This window comes from Hyalella azteca, unplaced genomic scaffold (assembly GCF_000764305.2).
Source record: "Hyalella azteca isolate HAZT.00-mixed unplaced genomic scaffold, Hazt_2.0.2 contig5956, whole genome shotgun sequence".
Classification (NCBI taxonomy): Eukaryota; Metazoa; Arthropoda; class Malacostraca; order Amphipoda; family Hyalellidae; genus Hyalella; species Hyalella azteca.
This window is the reverse complement of record NW_025936130.1, coordinates 465-23,103: the sequence shown is the minus strand read 5'-3', so window position 1 is coordinate 23,103 and position 22,639 is coordinate 465. Positions and strand designations below refer to the sequence as shown.

The window sequence follows — 22,639 nt, the reverse complement described above, 5'->3', positions numbered from 1 at the left end:
CCTGATGAAAGACATTATAAAGAGATCCTAGATTCTGTACACGTTCGAAAAATGTTTTCCAGGTTATTGGAGAAGGAAACCTTTACTGAAGAATCGTTAAATGGCGTGATTATACTCCAAGAAAGTATATACATTGATCGACGATAAAGATCAACGATAAAGATCGACGATAAAGATCGACGATAAAGATCAACGATAAAGATCGACGAATAAAGATCGATGATAAAGATCGATGATAAAGATCGACGATAAAGATCGACGATGAAGATCGATGATAAAGATCGACGATGAAGATCGATGATAAAGATCGACGATGAAGATCGACGATGAAGATCGACGATGAAGATCGACGATGAAGATCGACGATAAAGATCGACGATAAAGATCAACGATAAAGATCGACGAATAAAAATCGACAATGAAGATCGACGATAAAGATCGACGATGAACATCGCCGATAAAAATCGACGATAAAGATCAACGCGATGAAGTCTAATAAAGTCGAGCATCAAAGATAGACGCAACAAATGAGCGACTACAATTCTAATAGACATTTTCCCTAACGTAAGAAGCATGAGAGGATTAGAGTGAAGTGAAGGAGAAACCCAGCACAGCATATCAAGCACTGCACAGCGCACTTCACTGCACAGCATATCAAGCCGTGCACAGCGCACTTCACTGCACAGCGCACTTCACTGCACAGCATATCAAGCACTGCACAGCATATCAAGCACTGCACAGCGCACTTCACTGCACAGCATATCAAGCCGTGCACAGCGCACTTCACTGCACAGCACACTTCACTGCACAGCGCACTTCACTGCACAGCATATCAAGCACTGCACGGTCAACTACAACATACAAGCAACATTCAGTACAATAAAGCGCGTTAATTTAATCGTATTTGCTGTAGTTGCGAGCCTACAAAAGTGCGGCAAGATATGTGTAGTAAAAGCTCGACTGCATTAAATATTTACAAACTCTTTGAAGTTTCATAGACCACAAAAACAACACTAAAGCCTAAGGTGCTTAGCTTTAACTAGTTTATTATAGTAAACTAGTTAAACTCTGGCGAAACATAAAACGATACTGATGCCGTATTAATAAAATCAACTAAAATGTGCGTTATTATAACCGTCATTTATAAAAAGTGTTCAAAACGCTTATGCGAAGCTAAAAAGAATAACAGAGGCTATACTAATTATGATTGAAAAATATATATAAAACTAATTATGATTGAAAAAGACATGAGAAAATGTTTCAATCATGAATGGCAAACAAAAAAATATGTAAAGATATAAGTTAGGTTACAGAGAAGCAGCCTACATTACAAGAGACGCTGGGTAAAAAGCTCAAGTTATATATACTCCTACAATACTGCCACGCATGTCATATATACTCCTACAATACTGCCACGCATGTCATATATACTCCTACAATACTGCCATATATACTCCTACAATACTGCCACGCACGTCATATATACTCCTACAATACTGCCACGCACGTCATATATACTCCTACAATACTGCCACGCATGTCATATATACTCCTACAATACTGCCATGCATGTCATATATACTCCTACAATACTGCCACGCACGTCATATATACTCCTACAATACTGCCACGCACGTCATATATACTCCTACAATACTGCCACGCATGTCATATATACTTACGTGACAGTATATATCACGGTTGCCCTTTCAACTGTTTTTTCTATTATTTAGCCTTAACCAAAAGACGATAATCATTTCATTCAAAATGTTTCCGTTTCAATATAAATAGTGAAAAATGTCAATGAAATAATGAATTTTATAAGATCTGATGACGCACCAATTAAATAATAGATACGGTATAACTTAAATGTAGTGCTGTTTTTGAAATACAAATTTCGAGCCAAAAAGCTATTCAAATTTCGGAAAGCAAATTAATGCATAAACAACTCAATAGAAATGTTCATTTTTGGTAAGAAAAATCATGTGAGGTGTGTTCGCTAAAGAGACCGAAATGAAATTTTTTGCTGAATTGAAATATCCTTATTGAACGCAGTCGAGCCAAAGCCAACTTGCACAATGGAAAGCCAAAGCCAACTTGTACAATGGATAGGCAAAGCCAACTTGTACAATGAATAGGCAAAGCCAACTTGTACAATGGATAGGCAAAGCCAACTTGTACAATGAATAGGCAAAGCCAACTTGTACAATGGATAGCCAAAGCCAACTTGTACAATGGGTAGCCAAAGCCAACTTGTACAATGGATAGCCAAAGCCAACTTGTACAATGGATAGCCAAAGCCAACTTATACAATGGATAGCCAAAGCCAACTTTCACAGTGGATAGCCAAAGCCAACTTGTACAATGGATGGCCAAAGCCAACTTTCACAGTGGATAGCCAAAGCCAACTTGTACAATGGATGGCCAAAGCCAACTTGTACAATGGATACGAATAACAGCAGCGGGCAGAGCAGGTATAGAGCGAGCATCGCCTCTGAAATGCGTGTTACTTCTTTTATAATTGCTATCAATGGCAACTTCAGTGTCATGTATGAGGATAAGATCCGAGTTGTCTTGTGAAATGGATGGGCCTAAACATGACCCAGAATCTTAAAAAAACTGAGATTAAATGTAGTTCTTATTCAATAACTAGTACTGATATAATAAAACTCATTAAATCGAGTTGAAATACCAGTTCGATACAGATCTTTTTAATAACAATTTAAATATTCAAGCCATTTCCTATGGCAAAGAAAAAACGATTGAAATCACATTTACATTCCATTTAAATTATTTGATAAAGCAATTGAAATGCAATGGCCAAAATACAACGTCGATTTCTCAAAGAAGCTAAATTTTCGAAAGTAAAATCCAGAACATAATTTTTTCGCGATAACCAAAAATAAAAAATAAACGTCGCTTCATCAGAGAAACTCTGGAGGTCCTTTGTAGGTTTTATGGCAAATTTCATTCATGGTTTAGCTCCTTCTAACTTTCTTAGGCAAAGCCATGATAATCTGGTTAAGTTAAACTAACACGAACAACAGTTGCATAATCCAGTCGCATTACAATGGAGCAACAGCCTTGACTTCGTTTAACTTTACACACTGGACTTGGTTAGGTCAATCAAAATCATATGCTTGCCATCAAATCGGAGTGACAGCCTAGACTCCGTTAAAATTTCACACGGGAGTTTACTGAAACACTATAAGTCATACATTATGGAATACCACACAGGAGTTGGAGCTTTGACTCTTTGAAACTCCCTTCACTGATCTTTTTTGAGCCTTTAATACTCATACACACCAGAGTTTATATGTCGTGGAGAAATTGCGGAATTGCCGATTTAGAAAATCGAACGTTAGAGTTAGAATATAAACCGATAGTTAGAGTTAGAGAAGGTTAGGTCAAGTTCCTTTATATTTAAATATTAAAAAAAACTTGACTGACTGACCTAATCCCAGATTCCCGTAGTATAGAAATGCTGATTCTACAGATTCGGTAACTGGCTGCCGATTCCATAGTCTACAATTCCGCGATTACGGCACGACATATACACACACACACCATAGTGTATAAACACCAGAGTGTAAACACATCAGAGTGCACAAACACCAGAGTTATAAACATCATGTATATATATATATAAATATATACACCAGTATATATATATATACATGTGTATATATTAATTATTGAGGAAGTGTTGCCGCACGTATACATCGCAGTGTATTTACACCAGAGTTTATACACACCAGAGTGTATAAACCCCAGAGTGTATATGTGCATCATTGAATATTATTATCTTATTATCGTAAGCATCACACGGGCGTGGGATCACGACCCCCCTTCCCCCGACCACCACGAGACCCCAAGGAGTCGGTGGCATGGAGCGTCCTGAGGGCGTCCTCATACTCGTTGGCTGGGGGGTCCTCAGGGGGCGCGAGGTCCAGGGCTACAGAGAACGGAGGGTGCGACTCCAGCAGCGACTGCAGGGGGTTAGAGTCCAGGCAATGTCGCAGGGAGTCGGGGGACATTTGCGAGCCTCCAGCGCCGCTGCTCAAAACAATACAATTTATCTCCATACTTAGAAAAATCGAGAGATTTTGTTCAAATGGCGGTGCAGGTTGGCCATTCTAGAATTTATCTGTACAGTAAAAAAATATACTTTGTCTGTATGAAGATGCAGGTCTTGTCCTTGAGAGGGCCATCCTGACCTAGGGTTTCCCGGCAAAAGAACGCATCAGTGCTACATGCAGAAAACGTGTCATGATTTGGATACTATACACACATTTATTTCTCTACGCATAATTTCATTAATTGAAATAAATTGTTTTTTAGTCTGAGGACACACAAATAAATGACAGTTACCGAGTAATTGCGTCTGAATATTAATGAAATGGCTTGTATTTTAATCTGGATAAAAAAATACTTTAATGGATGTAAATTTTTACCTTTCTAAAACACTTCTCTTTTACTTAACTTCTTGTGTTTTTTGTTCCAAGTTTATAATCGATATTTAATACACTTCTACCTGTCCAATCGTTCTGAAATTTTGCACACTTGCGTAAAGTTGGAGACAATGCATGAATCAATTGACAGAATGAACAATTTTAAAAATGTAATTATTTTTTAACATTAAAAAAAGTTGGAATTTTTTTTAATATTAAAAAATTGAATACGAAATTCGTTGTACATGTGTAACATTGGAGACACTGGCCTCTTTAGAAGTGTCGTCTTCAAAAAGTAATTTTTAAACGCATATTAATCTGCATTAAGAGAGCACAATTACCATATAATTCATACAATCATAAGTCATAACTACAAATAATATCAATTACCTGACGTGTATTCAACATTACGATTTTATTAGAATTAAATGCTAATTTGTTAATTTATTCAAATCTTTGTTCAACTTTATGGACATTTTCAAATCTTATAACTTGGCTTTGAAAGAATTGGCTCCGATTTGGAAGGCGTTAAATTGAATAATTTATTTATAGTAACAAAAGATATACCAGTTATGGTAGAGCCAAAATGCCATTCAACTCGTTTGCCAGTAATCCTGTCGCTCATTACAAAACCTTTCATTCATGATATTTGAATACTTCACATATTAATGTAAAGCAGTGGCTAATTTTAATAGATAATTTTTTAATGGATAATCACCCGCTAATGGAGGGCGACTGTAGAGCATCAGACATCGCTAAGGTAGCCGAACGCGAGCCACCGTCTGGACAACTGAAATAATTGCCGTATTTAATTAATTTTACGACTAATATAAAACATAGTAATCAAGTGGATGCAATGAAATGTTGATTTCAACTATATCAAATGTTCATACACATAACAAAACTTTAAATATGTGTAGCGTTGTTAAGATTTATTTAGGTTTTGGATTGAAGTTGAATTCATTCCATATATAACCGTCACTGCGGTATACGGAATAAACATAGAAGCGATTGCTCGCGGAAATAAGCAGCGAGTGCGTTATTCAAGGGCTGAATAAAATTACATTACACTGATTGCAGTGCATTTTTCGTTATAAGTTTCATAGATAAGTTATGCAACTCGATTTTATCGGAATGTAGTTGTTGTCATGTTGTTGTTGTTGTTCACCAGGAAAATCAGGAATATGATTAAACAGCCATCAACGCTACCTCAACACACGGCTGTTCAACGCCACTTCAACACAACACAAATTACACTTTTGCATAGTTTTAAGGCTATTAAAACACCTGTCAACAATGTATGATAGTGAATTGTTGCATTAGAATTATCACATAATATATATTAATTTATAATAATATTACAATAAAGTCTTCCATTACTTTACAAACTCTCGGAATACTATCTAATAATTCATAATTGACGAATTCTCGGAATAATATCACAATAAGATTCATTATTAACCGTGCATAAGAAGCTCGTTCATCCATGGATGGCGGGGAGGAAGGAGGGGAAGACTCAGAGGAGCCGCTGGTCTCCTCGACGCCCCAGGGGCTCCTGCGCCCCTTGTGCCCCCCAGCAGCAGGGTCCCTCCTCACACACTCCTCCATGCACCGCAACACCTGCTCAGTTAACCCGTACGAGGTTTATTCCCTTTTTGAATTTGTAAACAGATATGTTGTTATCATTATTCTACGAAGGGCAACACCTGCTCAGTTAACCCGTACGAGGCTTACACCTTTTGAAATTTGTAAACAGATATATTATTATTATTATTATTATTATTATTATTATTATTATTATACACCTGTTCAATTAACGCGTACGGGATATATTCCCTTTTGATTTTGTAAACAGATATGTTATTATTATTATTATACGAAGCGCAACACCTGCTCAATTAACGTGTACGGGGTTTACACCTTTTAAATTTGCAAACATAGGTTTTTATTATTATTATTCTACGAAGCAGTTATCGTGGCGTCTGGTTCACACGAACTTCGAGGGCACGTCACACATAAGATTAATAGCAAGCGAAAAATAAATATATACAAGAAAGGATGAGAACGGATAAAATGACTAAGCACTAGATTCATAGGCTCTATGAAATAGTTCAGTCTTTATGTTTCTGTATGACGTTTTCTTGCAGCTTGGGTTCTAATCTCGTTTGTGCGTATTTTGATATTCACTATCGATTGTAATTGTATGTATAATTTTGTTGAACTCATAATAGAGCTGGTCTCTCCGAAAGATTTTCATTGAAGATTTCAAAATTTACTAGATAATTTTGCTGCTTTTAAATTATTGCTGTTCAATCAAGCGCTAATAAACGAATAACAATAACATGAGAACGGGAAAAAGAAATAATTTTCTCAACGAAAAGAAATTAATTCCCTGAAACCTTGCGAGATTTTTATCATAGTTAGTGATTATCATATCAAACAAACAATGGATATCGGACAATAAATGATACAACAACGGAAAACTGTCTAAGAGCTGTACAATTTATTGACTTCCCATAATCACGGCAACCAAAATGGAGTACAAGTTTCAATAATCCGTATACAGCAAAAGCAATACCGAATATTATGTGGCATGTTATGTCTCTAATAAATAAAACCGAAATGAACACTCACATATCGGGTGTGGAAAAGCCTCTCTGTTGTATATTATGAGTAATATTGTACACTCACATATCGCGTGTCGGGACAGGAGAGTTGTAGAGGTTCATTAGCCTCTCTGTTGTATATTATGAGTAATATTGTACACTCACATATCGCGTGTCAGGACTGGAGAGTTGCAGAGGTTCATTAGCCTCTCTGTTGTATATTATGAGTAATATTGTACACTCACATATCGCGTGTCGGGACAGGAGAGTTGTAGAGGCTCATTAGCCTCTCTGTTGTATATTATGACGGCGATAACTGCAGGATGTGGCACCGGCGGTGGCACGACGAGCGGACTCTCGAACACTCCACGGCCATCATCACCACTCATGCCGCCTGATGTCATTGATATGCATAATCAAGTTAATGATATTAATATATAGAATTATGATGAAAGATGGTGTTCCTAGGGGCACAATACAAATTATTAAAAATATTTCTTATATTTATTCATTTCAAGTTATGAAAAATTGTGGTTCACGTGACAGGCGTTTCAAGGTATCTTATTTTTAGGCGATTAAAATACCTGTCAACAATGTATGATAGTGAATTTTTTTAAACTTGTAACATAATGTATATTAATTTCTAATAATATTACAAGAAAGTTTTATATCAATTGACAAATTCTCAGACTAATATCTAATAACATTCATTATTCACCTAGTCATCCTAGGAACAGTTGGCATACTTTCGTGATTCGAATTTAAAAGACGCGGTTTTTATCGAGGAGCTTCTACTGAATAACAATATCGGGATATTTTAGCCTCAATTTAAATCATCTAAAGCAGATACGATTTCGTCTAGGGCTCTTACCTCTACCACTACCAGCAGAGTATTATTCCGTCGAGGATTGTTGTAACCCACTGGATTATTATAACGCACAGAATATTCCATCTAGGCCCTTACCTCTGCCGCTACCAGCAGGGTGATGAGGGCGGGCGCGGAGAGAGAGGCGCTCAGCGATGTGTGTGCCCCAGAGGGCGGCTTTAGATCCCTTGACATGAGGAGGATGTGACGTGGTATGTCGGCTGAGGGGCATGAAGCATGACAAGTCGAGGTATGGAGGCGTCACGTGTATGGCGTGACCACGAGGAATGTGTACAGTAAGGAGCGGGTCGAGGTCAGGTCTTTCGGGACACTGTTTAAGCATGTCGGTATAGCGGGATAAATTAACGTTAGAACACTCGATTTGAAAAGCAGTATCTTCATCGTCCATTGGAGTGAGGAAATCAGCGCTGAATATTTCGGTGAAGAGCAGCGCGGCGAGAGAAGGATAGTCGCCAGGCTGTAGACCACGACCATCCCACCAGGCTTCCTCAGAAACAAACCGGCCTCCAACTTTGTGGCTACTGCTCCTCAAGGATACCATCTCACTCTGCTGCGAGGACACGCGTCTTTCCAGACTTCCCCTCACGTCTTGTCTGTCCCTGGGTCCTAGAAGCACCTCCCGACTTTCATTCAGTAAACGTTCTTCGCTGTACCCTCGGGAAGGGCTACTGCCGAGAACCTGGACATCAGACCCTCTACCTCGGCTGCTCTCAAAACTGATAGCGCCTTCCACTGATACCACATCAGGAGGCTGGTCAGTGGCACTAGGTACTCCGGTATCGCGTAAAATATGAGCTGAGTCTTCGCTGCAACCTCTAGCAAGCCGGTTACCTGCGTTGCTGCCTTGCTTGCTAGCACCTGCGAGGTTCTTGCCGTGACCAGCCAAGCTCAGAGAGTTGAAAGCTCCTGATGTAGGAACAATGTTCCTCGGTCGCGCATCTTCGCCCACGCAACTCAAGCTGCCGCGACTAAGGATGCCATCTTCGTCGACGTCTCCGCCGGTAGAAATGCCGCTGTCAATGCGGCTCTGCTGGTCAGACGAAGGCAACGGCGGCCGCGGGGCAGCGATCATCAAGGGAAATAGTGTCTCGGGGTAGAGGTGCTCTAGCATCACGGTCGCCTGCTTCAGGGTAGCTTTTAGTTCTCTCGTTGTCAATTTTAAACGCGTCCTGAAGAGAAACATATTTGTTTTATTATCAAAACTTCAAGACAAAAAGCCTTAAGAAAAACATCAACTAATTTGATATGTAATCGGAAAAATTATGTGCTGCCGTGAAAGGAAATTTTGCCAAGTTATTTCATTCCAGTAATCGGAAAAATGATATGCTGCCGTGAAAGGAAATTTTACGGTAAATCTATCCAAATCCAAGTTACTTTGTTCCAGTAAATCCATACCGCAATCTCGAGGTGACCTTACCGTATGTCAGGGTGCAGGCCGAGCTGTAGTTCCTTCTTCCTAGCGTCGACCTTCTCGTGCAGGGCGCGCTGGAGGTCCTTAACCTCCCGCAGGACGCGCTCGTAAGCGCCTACAGCCCCACCACTACCTCCTCCGAAGGGACCGAATATCGTTCGCAAAAAATCCCTGTTTGGGATAAAAATTTAACAATCTCACACAAAAAATCCATGTTTAGAATAAAAGTTTAACAATCTCTCACAAAAAATCCAAGTTCAGAATAAAAATTTAACAATCGTATAAACAAAATCTACAAATAAAACCATTAAAATTTAAATTCGAGAAAAATTATTTACCATTGAAAAATTAGGAATCTATCCGTTGTATTTAGTGGATAGATTCTTAGGAATCGATCAGTTGAATTCAACGGATGTCGGATGGTATTTTAACAGTTGTATATTATAAGGTTTAATGACATGGCACAAAATATTACTGTCCCTAATATAACACCGGAATAACTGTACCAGAGACTTACTCGTATACAAGCAGCGGTTGTGCAATAGTTTGCTCCATGGAGAGCTGGTACGCAGCGAGCAGCTCCTGCTCCAGACGAGCCTCCAGGGCAGCCAAGGCCTGCTCCATGCTCACCTATACAAGATAAATTGTTCACGTATGAACTTGAATAACAACACATATTATACGGCATAATAAGTCCCGCATGAAAAACCATATAATGTACAGGAATACTCTATGATGAGTACGGTATAAAATAAATAAATAAAATCATGGAAATTATTGCATTTTAGTTATGAAATATTCTTCCAAAAGAATTTTTTCATATATTAATGAGCTGTATGACAAAACCTCATGGACCTCTCGAACTTTCGTACAAGACCAGACGTCACGATAACAATAACAATAATAGTACCTAATAATAATAACAATAATAATGCAATAACAATAATAATGCAATAATAATAATAGTAGTAATAATATTATTATTAAATAAAACCATAATTATAATAATAATAAAACAATAAAAATATAACTCAGTACTCACTGCAGTGAGTGACAGAGAGCGCATTTTCTCGTCGACGAAAACGTGAAGTAACAGACGGACGGACGGACAGACGGACATGACGAGCACAATAGGGGCATGTTTTCCATAAATGAGAAAATGCGCTAATAATAATAATAACAAAAAAATAATATTAACAATTATAATAATAATGCAATAATAATGATAAAAGAACAATAATATTGGACCTGATAGCAGTAGTGATGGTGCAGTCCTGGCCCTGCGATCCTCCTGACGAGGCAGGAGTCCGCGGCGGGCACGCGTCCTCGCTGCCTGATGAGTCCTTCATAGACCAGTCCGTCCCAGCCCGTCCTCAGCCCGTACCGGCACACTGACACTGTACAGGATACTGAGTACTGTAGTACAGGATACTGATTACTGACACTGTACAGGCTACTGAGTGCAGGATACTGACACTGAGAACAGGATACTGAGTAGAGGATACTGACACTGAGAACAGGATACTGACACTCACCACAAGGAATAGATAATTAACACACGAGACTTGTCAGGCCGTGATGTCATTAGCGACTATTACGTCACCTTCTGTGACGTCGCTCCTCGCGGGTCACCGCGTATATAAGCTCGAAGAGCGTACTACCAGTCAGTCTTAGGCGAGTCTTAGGCAGACAGCCTTCAGCTGCAGTCATGCAGTTAACCCTAGACTCCGGCACTCAGCCAACACGCAGTCTCGTTATACTCCATCTCCAAAATTACTGCACATACTGTGCTTTGATCCTGTAACTTCAATCTAGTGTATCCCGTGAATCTATCTTTAATACTTACGCTTAGATACACGTCTTGTTATTATCCTTCCCTGGCCAATGAATATTTAATATGTTATTCGGACAATTATAAACGAACCCAAACCCCTCAGGTTATAACTAATTGATTTACTAGATCAGACAGATCCTTTCAAGGTTATGACTGTCAACCTTTGACAGAGTTATAAACTTGTACAGTGGCACACACGAACACTGTCACTATAAAATTTGACAGACTGACACTGAGTAAAACTACAACAGCAGGACCAGTAGAGCTAGTACAGCAATAGTAAAGCTTACTATACTCCTAACTCAGTGTACTAACACAGCAGAACTAGTAGAGCTAGTAGAGGGCACAGCAGCAGCACAACTAGCAGCACTAGGGGTTGCACTAGTCCCCCCAGCAGGATGTTGCCCAGCAGCGCCCTGATGTAGGGAAACCAGCGGCGCTCCGGGAGGGGGGCGTCGAAATCATACACCAGGGGCGACAGTACGCTGCATACCACCACGGCACTCGGCACCCTGAACAATAATATTAATTTAAAATATTTTATACTTTCATTTTTATAATATATAGTAGTATTTTTAGCGCATTTTCTCATTTATGGAAAAAAGGCGCTATTATGCTCGTCATGTCCGTCTGTCCGTCCGTCTGTTACGTTTTCGTCGACGAGAAAATGCGCTCTCTGTCACTCACTGCAGTGAGTACTGAGTTATATTTTTATAGATAAATTTATTCTCAGCAGTGAACGCAAAATTTTATACTATCAAAACTTGCTGAAGTAAACGTAGCGGCTGATTGTCTGGCGGAGCTACAAACTCGTAACTAATTTTGATCGTATTGTGAAAAAAATAACAATAAAAATAAAAATAAACAATAAACCTGTTGTGAAAAAACAAACAATGACGATACCTGATCGTCTAATAAATTATGCTGAACAGGAACGAGAAAATACGATAGAAAAATAAAGAGTTCTATGACAGAGAGGTTACTTTCACAACCTTGTGGTCTCCTGTTATAGGGCGTGCAAATCGATAAGTTGATTAGTTTTTTTTAAATTCGTATTTTATTAGTCGGTAAAAATTAAAAAAATTAAGCTTGAAATGCGTTCAGATTTAACCATCGGAGAATATTTTTGAGCTCTTTCAAAGTACAAAATTTTCGCATTTTAGCAATGTGCATACTACGAATTTGTAGCTATCCGAAATACGGTAGTCTAGTTCGACCAAACTACCAGCAGCTGAAGAAGAATGTTTAGCAATTCCAGTTCGGTTATACAATGAATTTCGTAAATTATCTCCTGTATACAAGAACTCGCAGTCTTTGTCAAAACTCTATTTTATTCCTTGAATCAAATGTGAAAATGATGGCATGTTTATTGTTTAACCCTTTTTAGACTGCATTGCTACAATTATACCTACACTCGGTACGATTGTAACGTTGCAAATTTATTTAGTCTGACGAGGGTTATATTGACGAACCAGAGTGAAATGAATATCATGGGCGATTTGGAAGAGCTATGAGAAGACCATCAAAATAATTGGTTTCATTAGGGGGGGGCAACAACGAGAAGAGTGATAATCGAGGCAGGAAGTGATAATTGAGACTACAAGTGATAATCGAGGCAGGAAGTGATAATTGAGACAGCAAAAAATAATTGAGGCAGGAACTTGGCTGCATAGCTGGTAAGCCGTACATGGCGGCTGCTAATGTCGCTTAAACTAGGAAATTCGCACTACTTTTCAAATAAAAACATAAAATGTATTGCCAAAATACGCGTCAATCAACAGTCCTGCTCCGAGTTAGCATTAATAATTAAACCGATAAGTGTCTTTAATTTGAACCGATAGTTATTAATTAAACTGATAATTTAATGCATTAAGCATTAAAACAAATGGATTCAAAATGTGAATGAATATGATGAATCCGACCAGATTGGTTAAAACAAATGGATTCATAATGTGAATGCATGTGATGAATCTGACCAGATTGGTTAAAACAAATGGATTCATAATGTGAATGCATGTGATGAATCTGACCAGATTGGTTAAAACAAATGGATTCATAATGTGAATGAATGTGATGAATCTGACCAGATTGGTTAAAACAAATGGATTCAAAATGTGAATGAATCTGACCAGATTGGAGCTAGTAGCGCAACAAGGATGGAAGCGAGCGACACGACGACGCACAGAGTGTCTTTAATGCTAAAATAAAGACACTCATAAAAGACATAAAATTTAAATAATTTGTTGCATTAAGCATTAAATTATCAAACAAATGGATTCAAAATGTGAATAAATATGATGCATCTGACCAGATTGGTGCGAGTAGCGCGACAAGGATGGAAGCAAGCGACACGACGACACAGAGCACAGGAAAGACGACCACGTAGAAGAGGGAGCCGAAGACGCCCTTCAAGACGTAGTTGTAGAGGCGGTTCAGGTGGCGAGACATGCCTTTACCGATGAAACCTGCACAAATGAAGGACAATAAGTAAACATTACATCAAGTGTTAACCTGCACAAATGAAGGACAATAAGTAAACATTACATCAAGTGTTAACATGCACAAATGAAGGACAATAAGTAAACATTACATCAAGTTTTAACCTGCACAAATGAAGGACAATAAGTAAACATTACATCAAGTGTTAACCTGCACAAATGAAAGACAATAAGTATTACGGATCGCAAAAGTTCCTGAAAAATGCTTGAAACTTTGCATCAAGTGTTGATCGGTACAAATAAATGTCAATAAATTTAATGGATCGCTAGAATTCCAGAAAAATGCTTGAAGCTTTGCATCAAGAGTTAACCTGCACAAATGAAAGCCAATAAGTAAGATTTACATCAAGTACTATTTCTGTATTGATAAACCTACTGGCTGAAACAGATATAATATATTTAGCATTTTTGGGGATTTTTATAGAGCCATATTTTCTCTGAACTAAGGACCCTTTTTACTTGGCACGGCTCATTAGACGAGCGGCATCACTACTGGTGCCACGCGAGGTCTCAAGAAGCGTGCATGCTTTGATAACTTCAACAACATTTTTATTAATTATTTTTTAACAAGTTTTTAGCGCATTTCTCATACTTATATAAATGGCGCTAAAAAAAGGCGCTATTGTGCTCGTCATGTCTGTCCGTCTGTCCGTGACTTCACGTTTTCGTCGACGGGAAAATGCGCTCTTTGGCACTCACTGCAGCGAGTAATGAGTTATATTTTTTATTTAACTAAACACAGCACTTTTTTGGCCACAACTGACCAGTGTCGAGCGTGGTCTCAAAAGGCATGCGAGCTTTGACAAATTCAACAAATTTTTTATTACTTTTTAACGAGTTTTTTTATTTTTAATTATCTTTTCAGCAAGTTTTTCAACTAAACACCGCACATTTTTATCAACAACTCACCAGTGTCAGGCGTGGTCTCGAAGTGTGTGCGAGCTTTGATGATCTTGCGCCAGAGTCTGTGCAGCCGATGTGCTAGTGTAGGCGTCAGGGACGCTCTGCTGGGGCACACTGCTCCGTTCACCTGTTGTGTTGTTAATGTTATGATTAAATCTATGGTCAAATGCAGAGATTTTTGTATGAACATGTCAACTGTTGTACTGTTAATGTTATGATTAAATCTATTGTGTTATGTAGTGATATTTGTATGAACTAATCCCCTTTTGTATCATTTATATAATGTAATGATTGAATCTATTGTGTTGTGCAGAGATATTTGTATGAACAAGTCACCTCTTATATCATTTATATAAGTAATGATTGACGTTATACATGTTAGTGTTTTCATACAGAGATATTTGTATGAACAAATTACCTGCTGTTTCATTTATATAAGTAATGATTGAAGTTATACATATAAGTCTTATCATACAGAAATATTTGTATGTACAAGTCACCTGTAGCACCACTAATATAATCATCGAATGAATCTTTGTGTTAACGTGCAAATATTGGTACTACTAGCTTGTACAACATTTAGAAAAACAAATGATAAACAAAGTAGAAACATTGAGAGGCATATAGGAATGAATTGCAGTTACCTGCGAGAGTTCATAGGGGGCTGTGCAGGAATCAATTGTACAGGAATGAATTGCTGCATCTACAGGAATGTACAGGAATTGTACAGGAATGAATTGCTCCTGTACAGCAATTGCTGTACAGTAATGAATTGCTATTACCTGCGAGAGTTCACAGTCTGGCATGAAGGGCTGTACAGGAAATGTAGTACGGGAAATGTACAGGAATGTACAGGAATTTACGTGCAGGAATGTACAGTAATGAATTGCAGTTACCTGTGATAGTTCATAGTCTGGCATGAAGGGCTGTACAGAGCACAGGGCTCTGAGGCTGAGGGAGGAGCACAGCGGCACCCACAGCCCGAAGAAGAACACAGCATTGCAGGTCCACGCATAGCTCCTGTGCAGTGCGTTGCATACGCGCCATAGCGGCCACCGCGTAGACGTTGTGCGTACCACCTGACCGTTGAGTTCGCATTATAACTTACGTTTTTTAATAGAAGTTTTTTTTTTAATTTGTCGCATACATATGATGGTTGATATTTTCAGAGCATTTTCTCATTTTTGGAAAAAAGGCGCTATTGTGCTCCTCATGTCTGTCTGTCTGTCCGTCCGTGACTTCACGTTTTTGTCGACGAGAAAATGCGTGCTCTGTCACTCACTGCAGTGAGTACTGAGTTATTTTTTAATAGAAGGCTGTTTCACGTAAAGATCATGGTCGACATTTTTTGCCATTTTAGTTAACTTTTTCCAGGTTAACATTTTTATCATCATTGGGAAATTTTATTTTAAAGACTTAAGATGTGCTAGTTAACCTGCCTATCCAAATTAACATTTTTTGATATTTTGAACTTAACTGTGAACACAGTTGAGTTCACATTAAAACTTGGGTTTTAATAGAAGATTATGTCACGCACAGATGATGGTCAAGCGTATAACCAGTAAGTCGATGTTTGCATACAAAACTGAGTATTTTAATTGAAGACTGTGCCCCAAAAAGATGCTGGTTCCAAACACTGTCATCCATACAACCAGGCGGCTATTTGCATAAAAATTCAAGTTTTTTTTTTTAAAGTGATGTGTCATGCTATGATTGGTCGTACTTATAACCTGGTAGCCAAGTTTAGTATAAAAAAACTTGTATGTACCAATAGAAGGCAGTATCAGGTAAAGATGATGATTGGAGGATGTGTAAAGCCTGGTAGATATAGTTAAAAAAAAAACTTTGGTGTTTTAATAGAAGGTTGCGTCGTTAAGAATATGATATATGACATGGATCACCAGGCGGTGTTGTGGTCATATCAGTGCTTTACAGCAATAGGAGGCAATGCAACACTAGGATATGTCGGGATATGTTCCTAGGATATGAGAACATCAGAACCTGGCTGTAGTAGGTGTCTATGGAACACTATGAGAACATCAGAACCTGGCTGTAGTAGGTGTCTATGGAACACTATGAGAACATCAGAACCTGGCTGTAGTAAGAATCTATGGAACACAAGGATATGTCAGGATATATTACTAGGATATGACATCAGAACCTGGCTGTGATAGGAGGTTATGCAACACTCGGATATGTCACTAGGAATAAGGATGTCACTAGGATATGTCTCTAGGAATAAGGACATGTCACTAGGACACACTAGCACCTGTTTGTATAGGACATATCCAGGCTGATGAGGGGACCGGGGGGCCGTGATGGAGGTGGGGACGGAGCTCAGGACCGTAGGGATGGTCTCACTTGTCCCTTGAAACGTGCGCCGCACCACGTACCTGTGTACAGTTAGTATATATATTAGTATATATAATTACTTATTAACACGTTGACTCCGATTGCTTCATCTTGTACTATTATTTTATTTGTTGTACTATATTGCAATTGAGTTGTCAGAAGGTCTTTTTTTTTCTGCAGAAATTCCGCGATTTAGTTTTTTCAATACCGTCGGCCGGTTAAAATTTATGATTGGGGGACTTCCTAATTAAATTTTAAGAACTGTAAAATGAAAAAGGAATGGAATTTTTACACCGGAACCTACAGAAATATTAGTATATATTGAGTTATAAGCCTTTTTTTTTTTTTTTTTTTTTTGTGTTCACGGACTTGGCCGTATTTTAGGCCCTCTGGCAACCCTGATCTTGTGAACCACTACGTCCTGGAGAAATACACTTCGTGGTACGCATATGTACCACTTCGCAGTCAACGTGTTAATACGTGGTTCTTGTTACACGTCAATACGTTCATAAAAGTTGCCATCCACGCGCGGCAGAAAGTACAGCGCCCGGATTGCCGCTTCTTACAGCAAGAATGAAATGCACTCTAATAAAAGCAGCTTATGCAAGGAACCTATTTTCAAATACTTTTACTTGTTCGTAACTCCTTTAGACAATCATTGACGGCTTTCCAAGCTAAACTGACAAAGAAATCGGGCGCTACATGGACTTAGGCTGCTACGGGTACTAAAGAAAACTATTATTCTACCCCAATAGCACCTAGATCATGATGAGTGCTTCAATATTCTGTACAAGAACAACTGATCGCTGAATGAAAATCCTACAAGACAATAATGATACCATTAATTATCAAGTACAAAGTGACAAAATTAGATCAGTACGGTACACTGCAGTGAGTGACAGAGAGCGCGTTTTCTCAATATCGACGAAAACGTGAAGTCACGGACGGACGGACGGACATTACGAGCACAATAGTGCCTTTTTAGCTCATTTTCTCATTCATGGAAAAAATGCACTATTGTGCTCGCCATGTCCGTCTGTCCGTCCGTGACTTCACGTTTTCGTCGACGAGAAAATGCGCTCTCTGTCACTCACTGCAGTGAGTACTGAGTTATATTTTTTCCATAAATGAGATAATGCGCTAAAAATGGCATTTTAGTCCAAGTATTCACCTCTCAGGAGTCATGATCTGACTTCGCCACTGGAACTCTCGTGCTGGCGTCTTCAGGCTCTGTAACTCCTTCTGCAGCAGCGGCGCTCTCTGGACAACATTTTTATCATTAATTTAAAGTTATTATAAGTTCAGAAGTTATCTAAGAAGACTAACCATAATTCGGCAGCAGCGGCGCTCGCTGGAAATAAATTTAAAGTTATTATAAGTTCATAAGTTGTGTAAGACAAGATTTTTATAATTAATTTAAAATTATTATAAGTTCATAAAATATGTAAGAAGATTATATAATTCTGCAGCAGCGGCGCTCAATGAAAAACATTTTATAATAAATTTAAAGTTATTATAAGTTCAGAAGTTATGTAAGAATACTATATAGAAGTTCAATATCAGTTATATGTAAGTTACCTATACGTTCACGAACAATTCAAGGAGTCCAGGAGATATTAAATCATTTTATTGTGCATTATTATAAGAGTCGTTTGAATGCAGGAAGGTATATACAAAACTATGATTTTTCCTGAAGGTGCATCAATTTTTATGAAACGTGCACCATGAACATCATACGTAATAACAAGAAAAAATAAGTTCAACATTACTTGAAAGCCATCTCGTTTATGAACATTACATATGCAGCAATGAGTGACATGTTACTACAAACTTTTAGAGTTTAAACTTTAGCAGACTTTAAGAGTTTATTTTTCGAGATGAAATTAAAGTCACGAAATCGACAACCAAGTTATCGATTAAATTTCTCTTACTTTATAACTAAATTTATTTTAAAAATTCATTTGTACACAGAACAACACCACGAACCTGAGGTTTAAAAGCCAAGTGTGATGATATTATTATTAATTCAATTACTTTTGAAACTCATATTGAAGCAACTGACCTCCTTCATGAAAGCAAGATCTCTCTGTAAGAAATATGCGTGCTGGAGTAAGCCCGCCTCCCGACACGCGGCTAGTGCCTGAAAAGCACAAAAAATATAACTCAGTACTCACTGCAGTGAGTGACAAAGTAATTTTAAGTTACCAATAATGTTTTGAATGTGACAACATTTACTTTCAAGTTATGGGAAGCATTGGATATGCAAATTTTTGGAGGGCGCATTTTCTCGTATACGAAAACGTGAAGTCACGGACGGACGGACAGACAGAGGGGCAGACGGACAGACAGACGGACAGACAGACAGAGACGGGCAGACGGATGGACAGACGGACATGGCGAGCACAGTAGTGCATTTTTTCCATAAATGGGAAAACAAGTCCAATTTGTACCCGGCGTCATGACAATAACTTTGTAGAATAATAAAGATAATAATATGCAAAATAACAAAATATTATTAGCACATATCATTATTATCCTCATTATTTTATTACCATTATTATTATTATTATTATGCAGAAGAGAATAACTATTATTATTACCAAATATTATTATTATCATTACTATTATATTATTATCCTCATTATTTTATTATTATTAAGCAGAAGGGCATACTATTATAAGCAATTATTATTATTTAAAACTGAACCTGGGTGTGAGGTTGCCACTTGAACTGCTCCTGCAGGAGTTTAGTCCTATCCTGCAGCTGCTGACGTCGCCAGGACGACACCCGTGACAGCAGCGGATGACGTTCACGCAGCTCTTGCTCGTACTGACGGAGGGCTGCGTTAAAACTATCCTCTGCTGCACGACTTGCTCTGTGTTATAGCCAATACATTAGATAAATATAAACGATATATCAGATTTAGGCAATAGATTAGATAAATATATATGACAAATCAGATTAAGGCAATAGATTAAATAAATATATGCAACAAATCAGATTTACGCATCAAATTGCATTAATAAATACAATGAATCAGATTTAGGCATCGAATTGGATTAAGAAATACAATTAATTAGATTTACGCATCAAATTTTTGACTAATAAATATGATAAATTAGGTTAAGGCATCAAATTGGATCATTAAATACTACAAATCAGATTTACGCATCAAATTGGACTAATAAATACAATGAATCGGATTTACACGTCGAATTGGATTAATAAATACAATGAATCAGATTTAGGCATCAAATTGGATTAATAAATAAAATAAATCCGATTTAGGCAGCAAATTGGATTAATATAAATGATAGGAAAAGAAGGAATATATCTAATTGTGTAAATTGGAACAAGGTAAATTGTACACGTAGGAAACACTTTTTCAGTGAAACCAAGTAAGCAGGACATGAAAGAAGGCATAGCAAATTGTACATACAGAAATAAATTCACATGAAAAAATAATGAATGTAAAAGTATAAACATACATAAATTTAGACCACTAATGCAACGACTAAACCTTCGCGGGTGCAATTATTAATTAGTCTAAGGTCAAACGCAAGATACATTTAAATAATTTTTTTCTCGGTAAAGGCAAATTAACCAAAAACTTGAAAGCTATGGGAAAACGCCAAGAAAATTCACATAAGCTTCATTAAAAATGTTTCAGAGACCATCAGTTGAAGAACTAAAGGAAAACAAGGATAAGATATCATTCAATGGCATCAATGACGATAAAGAGAATTTGCTCGGCGTTTTATTAACTTTTAAAGTACTAAACGCGCAAGGAAAATTAATAGTCTTGCGTTAAAAAAGTAATAAAGTCTTGCCTGAACGCACAAGCAAAATTTCCGACTAAATTATTGTTGGCAACACTCAATTTCCCATAGTAACACCAGTTGAGAATAAATTGTGGAAAGTAGCCCATCTAAAATGCTCAGTAAATATGACGATTTCAACGAAACAAATTGCGGTAAAAAATTAAAAATGTTAAGAAAAAAATCAAGAACAACAAGCATGGACTAACCTGAGCATGAGGGAGGCGGAGGTGACAAGAAATTGTGGAAAGATGCCCATGAAAAATGAGCAGTAAATACGATGAATTTAATGTGGGAATTGCGGTAAAAAACTTAAGCATATTGAGAAGAAATCAAGAACAAAAAGCAAAGAGTAAACTGAGCATGAGGGAGGCAGCAGTGACAAGAAATTGTGGAAAATGTCCATCTAAAACCATCTAATATAAGCAGTAAATGTGACGATTTCAACGTAAAAATTGCAGTAAAAATTAATCATATAGAGAATAAATGAAGAACTAAAAGCAAGTAGTAACCTGAGCATGAGGGAGGCAGCAGTGAGCTGGTCACACAGCAGGACGTCTGTACCAGGCCCTGTGAGCTGGCTCAGCTCCGCGTGGTTCCTGATGGCCTCGCACACACGACGTAGGTACTCCTGCTGCACCGCCTCCGTCGCTGCCTGTACATAAACCAGTAGATACAATCTCATCTAGATATTTTTTACAAATTTCGCACATATATCGGTAGAAACAATCTCATCTGGATATTTTTAATAAAATTTTATATATTTTTCTTCGGATTGACCTCCTTCTGCACCGGCTCTGTCCTAGCCTGTACATGTACCAGTAGAAACAATCTCATCTGGATATTTTTATTATTTTATACATTTTTCTTCAGATTGACTTACGGCTGTTAACCAGAATGAACAGAGCAATGAATAACGGAAGAGTAACATATTCTCCACAGTTATTAATTTTCAATTTAGAGGACATTGCACTGAGCAATGACATCTAATATGCCGAGGACAGTGTACCATAATGTACCCATAAAGTAAACTTGGGTCAACAAATGTCACGCTCTACTGATGAAAAAGATAGCAAAGAAATGTCATGTTCTACTGATGAAAAAGATAGCAAAGAAATGTCATGTTCTACTGATGAAAAAGATAGTGAACAAATGTAATACTCTACTGATTAAGAAGATAGCGTCGCACCTTCTCAACTTGGGTGTCGGTGAGGCCGTCGGCCCTGAGGCAGGCGATGGTTTTCTCCCTGAAGTGCAGGAACCAGCCCCTGGCCTCCTTCTCCAGCACCGACACCAGCGACGGTACAGCGCTCTGCAGCACAGACCTGCGGCACCAGCGACTGTCAGGCTATGTCACTTGAGGTGACGTGATCAAGAGACATTCTATCAAATCTTTCTAAGGTGAACATAGCAGCCGATTTATCAACTGTGATTAGTAAGTTTAGCTTTAAAACTCGTGACTAATTGGCTGATACAACTGAAAATTCTCAACTATTTTTGAAATTAATGCTTCAGAGAGGGGGTGGAAGTATGGGCAAAAGAAATGTAGGGAGGGCAGCATGATTAGGAATAGGAATAAATCATAAACAAAAATAGGAAACTAGGACTTATGGGAAAAACACATGTCGTCACGAACATTCAAGCGACGCCAACCGAGTGCGGGTCTACGCGTAATCGGGGCTATATAAGGCGAGCGCGGCGGATGTGGAGTCAGTTGAGCGCGGAGGCCCTTGTATTCCGCATGTCGTTGTAGCGCGACCAAGACTGAAGGTCGTGGACGGTGCAGGTGTCTAAAACGATGCAACCCATGTGCATGTGACGTGACCATAAGCAGCGGCGTAGCCGACTTCTGCCGGTCGCGCCTTAGTCTTCACTTGTG

At 38.3% G+C, this 22,639-nt stretch overlaps 1 protein-coding gene across 1 annotated transcript; it reads right to left on the bottom strand.

Annotated features, from left to right (window-relative positions):
* Window positions 1-1,449: 1,449 nt before the first annotated feature.
* On the bottom strand, window positions 1,450-22,085 carry LOC108671164 (the record flags this gene model as incomplete). Its single annotated transcript, XM_018158649.2, is given in 18 exon segments — window positions 1,450-4,056; window positions 5,170-5,241; window positions 5,914-6,071; window positions 7,303-7,451; window positions 8,022-9,112; window positions 9,361-9,525; window positions 9,872-9,984; window positions 10,603-10,751; window positions 11,504-11,700; window positions 13,497-13,653; window positions 14,596-14,716; window positions 15,486-15,668; window positions 16,859-16,982; window positions 18,113-18,201; window positions 19,004-19,081; window positions 19,649-19,817; window positions 21,273-21,415; window positions 21,950-22,085. Coding segments are annotated over 18 exon segments (3,529 nt in total), but the record flags the coding sequence as incomplete, so codon positions are not given.
* Between the last annotated feature and the right edge of the window lie 554 nt (window positions 22,086-22,639).